General features: G+C 42.7%; 1 protein-coding gene across 3 annotated transcripts in view; it reads left to right on the top strand.

Moving 5' to 3' along the window:
• Positions 1-857: 857 nt before the first annotated feature.
• Positions 858-6,847, top strand: part of slc18a2 (solute carrier family 18 member 2) — a 74,506-nt gene continuing 68,516 nt past the window's right edge. For all 3 annotated transcript variants that reach the window (XM_078564658.1, XM_078564657.1, XM_078564655.1), the window contains exons 1-2: positions 858-993; positions 5,728-6,076. In XM_078564658.1, coding sequence (XP_078420784.1) covers positions 858-993; positions 5,728-6,076 — 485 coding nt within the window. The remainder of the gene's footprint in view (positions 994-5,727; positions 6,077-6,847) is intronic.

Below are 6,847 nucleotides of genomic sequence, written 5' to 3'. Positions count from 1 at the left end.
CTGAAACCATTCACACTGGTATCTACAAAGTGGGCATGGTGAGGGGAGAAGACAATTTCATTAAGTGGCAAATATGGGATTTGTTCAACATAGTTGGGAGGTCAAGATGGAGGCTGTGCTTCAATCGTTAAGTTTGCTTGGTTACCTCGTGTCAGAAATTGCAAGATGTTTATTTTATGTGCAAACAGCGTTTATTCAGTCTCAGTAAAATATATAATCGCTCAAAGCGCCTGATCAATTTGCATTTCTGCAGAGTCAACAGGTTGGCTTTATTTGAAGGGAGTAACACGTTTATTAAATAGAATGTGAACTTTGATTTTTTTTAAGTGTAAAATATTGGAATAAAGTCTGAGCAGGAGCGGATTGGTCCGCTGTCTGTTAATGACCGCACCATTCGGCGCCTTATCAAGCGATTCCCTCCCACGTCAACACAACCAGAAACGAGGTGAATGTGAAGAATCACAGCGTCACCGAGCCAACGAGCAATCCCTCGACCTGCCCACCGGCTGCATGGCTCTCACCCACACTTGGAGCTATCGGAGATAGGAGCGGCTTTTAATACCCCAGCCCTGTGCATTTCGAATCAGGGTGAGTGATGGTTGTACAAGGTCAGGTTTTTAAACACTCTAACCCGCTGCTTTTATTCTGTGATATTACATTGCAACAGCAAAAAACTTAGCAAGAACACTATTTTAGTTGTAACCGTTCTGAATGTTATTTAGAAGGGTAATGGGGGCCAGTTTGGCTTTGCGTTGTCATTCATAATCATTACTGTCTGTTCTGGTTTTATTAATATGATTTATGCTTCTTCCCCCCCCCCCCCACCCCACTAGAAGTTAGTCTGAACACCACGAGTGATGATGGGTGGACTGGACAGACTGAGAGAGTCTAGTTTTTTGCTCTGGTTGAGAGAAGGCCGGCAGTCTCGAAAACTGATTCTGTTCATAGTGTTTATAGCACTGCTCCTGGACAACATGCTGCTGACTGTGGTGGGTAAGTGAAAGCAGTCAAAGTGGGGCTGGGGCTGCAGGAGCATCCTGAGCTCCCTGTGGACCAAATCAAGATCATTCTACATTTCACACCGTTTTCTCAAAAGGGGTTGGGGTGGTGGGGGTGGGGTGGAGGCGGACGTCTAATACAGTCAAAAAATAACATTGAAACTCGGTGTTCCGTGGAAACTGTGGAAAACATCTGGATTTCTGTTAAAATGTCCTTTTTAATTGTTTAACCATGGCATAAGCAGGTGGTCTGTACATATTAGTATTGCACCTAATGTGTGGACAACATTTCTAAAATGATGTTTGCATTTAGTCGATCGCAGTATTAAAATAACAGTCTTGTTCCGGTATAAAATGTATCGGATTGATGCTCTAATGTGAGAAACGGACAGCACAGGTTACAATTTGTGTTTTAATCTGCACCGCAGATTGTGCAGCAATGCAGTTGGCCCCCAGTTGGGGTCAGTGCATGCTGCTTTGAACATAATTCTGTAACTTTTAACCATCCCCTCCCTCCGTCAAAAAAAATGTTGTGCGTTTGTGCTAGTTTACTAACTGCGTTAGTATGTTCAAGGGGAATGGAGCAAGACGTTGTATCACATATGGTGCAAACCATTGGATTATCTGTATTTAACCAACCCTGTCATTATTCGGAACATCCTATCATTATTCGCGATTTTACACGGTAGCCATGTGACTGATGGGGACAGTGTGGACCCTGAAGGAGATAGAGATAGTAGAGAACCCAGTTCTTAGTGAAGTCTGTTGCTCGAGAATCTTTACCATAAACTTTAATTTGGGTTCAACACTAATTTGCTTCGGATTATAAACACTGTAGGGATTGCAACTTGTTTTCGGATAATAGACACTAAAGGAGGTATAATTTGCTTCGGATTATAGGCGCTGTCATTTATGGAATTTTACGGCAGAGGAAGCGGCCGTTCGGCCTAACGCGTCTGTGCTTTGAAAGAGCTGTCCAATTCATCCGCCACCCCAAACCCCTCAATTATCTTCAAGACCATGTTTCATTGCCTTTTAAAGGTTCATATGGAATCTGATTCCACCATCCTTTCAGCTAGTGAATCCCAGGCTTTAGCGACCCTCTGTGTGTGTTTGTGTGTGTGTGGAGGGGGCGGGGGAAAGTGATTCTCATTTCCTCTCATGCTATCGTTGCCAATTATTTTAAATCTATGACCTTTGATTACTGACCAGAGGAAGCAGTTTCTCCCTGTTTCATCCAACAAAACCCCATTGGATTTTGAAAAGTGTCTGTTCGGTTTCCCTTTAACCTACTCTAGAGAGAATCATCTCAGTTCTCCATCTAAAACGCTCCATATATCTGAAGTTCCTCAATGCTCTCTCGTCTGGTAAATCCCCTCTGCATCCCTCTAAGATCTTAACACCCTCCTAACGCGTATAAACTGTTGTAGGTTATAGACATTGTAGGGGCTGTAACTTGTTTCAGATTATAGAATCTGCAGGGGCTGTAATCTGTTACCTGTTATAGACACTGTAAGGGGTTTATAATTACAGATAAAGTGACTAAACACCTAGAAAATTTCAGAGAGAACAAGCTTGGATTTATAAAGAGTAGGTCATGCCTGGTGAACACGATTGAATTTTTTTGAAGAGGTGACTAAAGTGGTGAACAAAAGAGTGTCTATGGATGTTAGTTATGCGAACTTCTGGAAGGCATTTGATGAAGTCCCCCATAAGAGACTTTAGCTAAGGTTGCAGCTCACAGAACTGATGGCAAATTATTGACCAGTTAGGAGATTGGCTGAGTAGCAGGAGACAGAGAGTGGGGATAATGGACAGACATTCAAATTGGCAGAATGTGAATGGGGGTGTCACAGAATCACAGAATCTTAGCAGCACAGGAGGCCATTTGGCCCATCATGCCTGCACCAGCTGTCCAAATGATCACTATGATCTAGTGCCATTGCCCTGCCTTTCCCCCATACCCTTGCACATTGTTTCTATTCAAATAATCATCTAATGCCCCAACTGAACCTGCCTCCACCACATTTCCAGGCAGTGCATTCCAGAGCCAAACCACTTATTGTGTGAAAAAGTTTTTTCTCACATCACACTTGCTTCATTTGGAAATCACTTTAAATCTGTGCCCTCTCATTCTTGATTCTTTTAGGAGCAGGAACAGCTTCTCCCTATCTACTCTGTCCAGCCCCGTCATGATTTTGAACATCACTGTCAGATCTACTCTCAGCCGCTTTCTCTCCAAGGAGAACAATCCCAACCTCTCCAATCTACCCTCCCAGCTGAAATTTCTCATCCCTGGAACTATTCTTGTAAACCTGTCCTGCAAGGATCTGTGTTGTAGCCTTATCTATTCACTGTATTCATTAATAACCTAGAAGACAAGATGAAGAATCACATATGCAAGTTTGCCAATGATGCAAAGATAGGTGGCATTGTAATAGTGTAGATTGGAAGTGTGAGGTTATCCACTTTTGGATGGCAAAGGGATGTAACTGAGTACTTGCTAAATGGTGAAAGTCTAAAAGCAATGGATGTCCACATACATAGATCATTAAAAAGTCATGGCCAGGTACAAAAAATAATCGAAAAGCTAATGGGTTGCTGGCCTTTATATCTCGATTACTCAAATGCAAGGGGGTAGACATTGTGCTAAAATCTGCAACGCCCTGGTTAAACAACAACTGGAGCATTGTGTTCAGTTCTGAGCACACACCTTCAGGAGGATATATTGCCCTTAGAGGAAATGCAATGAAGATTTGCCAGAATGATATCTAAATACCAATAATTAAGTTACAAGGGGAGAATATACTAACTAGGGTTATGGTCTCGGGAATTGAGAAGACTCGGGGTGATTTGATGAAATATTTCAAGATGTTAAGGGGAACTGATTGAGGAAACACTTTCCACTAGCTGTACAATCTAGGCTGTATAGCCGAAAATTAAAGCCAGATCTTTCCAAAATGAAGGTAAGAAACATTTTTACACACCAAAGATGGCAAAAGTTTGAAACGTTTAGCGAAACTGCAATTGAGGTTCCGTCAATTGTTAACTTTAATTCTGAGATTGATATATTATCAAGAGATATGGGGCAAATATGGGTTTATGGAGTTAGGTCACAGATTAGCCGTGATTTAATTGAATGGTGAAAAAAGCTCAAGAAGCTGAATCACCTGCTCCGTTTCCTACGCTTCTGGTAATTTATTTCGGATTATAAACACTTCAAGGACCAAGACCCGGGTTAGAGACACGGGGATCGTAACTTGCTTCGAATGATGGAAATTGTAGCTTCGCTGGAACTTTATTGATGGGATAACCTGATTCCACTAACAGTAGGGAGTAATGCTCTTCCATTTTAAACTCGACAAGTTGTGGCAGGTATTAAGCAACTCGGCGTTCAACAAACCGCGTTCCCGCCGCTGCTGTACGTACCTTAAACTAGTGTTAACAGAGAGAATGTGAAAAACATTGAAGACCACAATATGTTTGCGGACAGAATTGAAAGGCCTAACATCAGGCTGACGTTTACTTTTCGTGCATTTCATTCCGCTAGTTTTTTCACCTATTCTGCAGCCGCCTTTTTCTGTGGGGCCAGAGAGAAATTGACGCCGATCTATTGAAAAGTTTGCAATGCAAGGAACTAGTGAGCTAATACATCTCAAGTTTTAAATTCGGAATAATCAGCAAATAAACCATTTATTGCAACGACAAGGGACACACAACAAGCAAAGACAACAATGGGAAAGAAAAGGAGCAAAATCATTATTTGCGGCTGATTAAATTAGGATTATTGGACTAAATCATTTGGCTGCATGCTCCAATATGAAGGAAGTACAGAATAAGGTGCACACTTAACTACAGAGGAGGTGTGATGTGGATGCCGCAGCCTGGGGCCAACTCTGTCCTATTGGTTAGTCTGGCTCACGTTATACAAACCAAGCATAACACAGTACAACCCCTCTAAAACAAATCGAATTAATGTCATCATTAAACACAACTAAAACTTCTGATCCTTTTAAGATACCCTCGACTTATTAGAAGCGGGTCATCGAAAGACGCCTACTGTTTTGATGTCCTTTTGCTAAGTGTAGTTGCTGTACACTTCATGCCCGTGGGCAACGAAGAACCAATTGTACAGCAGATATAACCATACTGAGCGCCTGTTCCATTCTAAACTGAGGAAATATCAGTATTACCATTCTGTATAAAAGATGACAGCGTATATTGCAGTCAGACTCTAGCCAAGAGGTAGGCAGAGGAATCGAATTCACACCAACATTTAATTTCCAATGCAGATGATGGAAACAGAGGCTAATCACACTAAGAGAGCGATAAATCGACAATAGTGACGATTCAAGTGCAGAGTTAGACTATTTTAATAGGCCGACAATTCAAGGGATCAGAATGACCTGGCCACAATTCTAAATGCATGGTCCTCCTTTCATTGTCCAGGGTGGTGTTTAAGGCCAGCACTCATTATAAAAGATCCGAGTTTGTCCCCACTGCCGACACCAATGTTAGAGGGGCTGAGTTGGACCTGTTTAATTTCCCGGCGGTAGAATCAGGGAATACTAATTGATCATGGATTGCCGAGGTCCAAGCTGTATAAGTACAATCACTGAACTATTAGAATAACATTTTTACTGTGTGCTTCCAAGAATGGCCCGCTGGATGTTAGCTTCTGGGTGATAGATCAATGAGTTTGAAAGTGTAACTGCTGTGTGTTTTGCAGTGCCCATCATTCCCAGTTACTTGTACGCTCTTCACCACCAATCCCTGACGGAAAACCCCACCCAAAACCCTGGAGTTGTTTCCGCCACTCGATTTGAGAAAATATTTTCCTATTACGACAACTCGACAATGATAACGGGGCCGGCGAGCGAACGAGGAGATAAAGGGGAGGGTTTCAGAACAATCCAGCCCCCCGTCACCAACACGACTGAGGCACCCGACTCCAACAGGAGCTGTTTAAACAAGGACCAGGACCTGCTGAATGAGAATGTTCAAGTCGGTCTGTTGTTCGCTTCAAAGGCCACGGTACAGCTTGTGACAAACCCCTTCATAGGGCCGCTGACCAACAGGTGAGTCATTGGGTCTGACAATAAAACTTGCACTTCCTGCGGAATTTTCTGGAATAAACGAATGCCCCTCTGAATGAACAAACGAAACTATATCTATAGGCAAAAAGCGACACACATCTGAAATAAAAAAAAATCAAACTGCTGGAAACGCCCAACAGCACAGATATATATGGAGAGAACAGGTTAGTTACTTAGTAACTAGTTAGTTAGTCTCAGCTTCAAACCCCCTCAGAACTAATGGAAGGTCGACACTGGAATAATTGTCTGTCTGTTCTCTCCATGGATGCTGGCTGACCTGAGAGCTGCCAGGTTCAGGACTAAACCATCCGAATATGCTGCATTAACTCTCCCCAGTCTCTAACCTCACCCTCTGCAGTATATACCGCTCTCTAACCTCACCCTCTGCAGCATACACAGCTCTCCAACCTCACCCTCTGCAGCATACACAGCTTGTGTTAGCAAGCGTTTCTGTTGCACGCACTCCACGGACACCTATCACATGTATAAATAAGATTGTCACATCAACTTGCAACCTGTTGATCAAAGGAAAGTGTTCTTTCTAGAAACCATACTACTTGTAAAAGTACGTATACATCATGTGGAACTCGCTAGATGTGTACATGAGGGAGAAAATAATAGGTGGATACACTAATTGGGTGAGATGAAAGAATGGGTAGAGTCTCCCGAGGAGCATAAACAGTAGCATGGGATGGTTGAACCAAATGCAGCACAGAAACTGGCTATGTAATGTGAACCCTGACCATGTTCTGG

Source organism: Cetorhinus maximus, chromosome 20 (genome assembly GCF_964194155.1).
Source record: "Cetorhinus maximus chromosome 20, sCetMax3.hap1.1, whole genome shotgun sequence".
Lineage (NCBI taxonomy): Eukaryota > Metazoa > Chordata > Chondrichthyes > Lamniformes > Cetorhinidae > Cetorhinus > Cetorhinus maximus.
The sequence above is the reverse complement of the archived record's forward strand: the minus strand, read 5'-3'. Positions and strand labels throughout refer to the sequence as shown.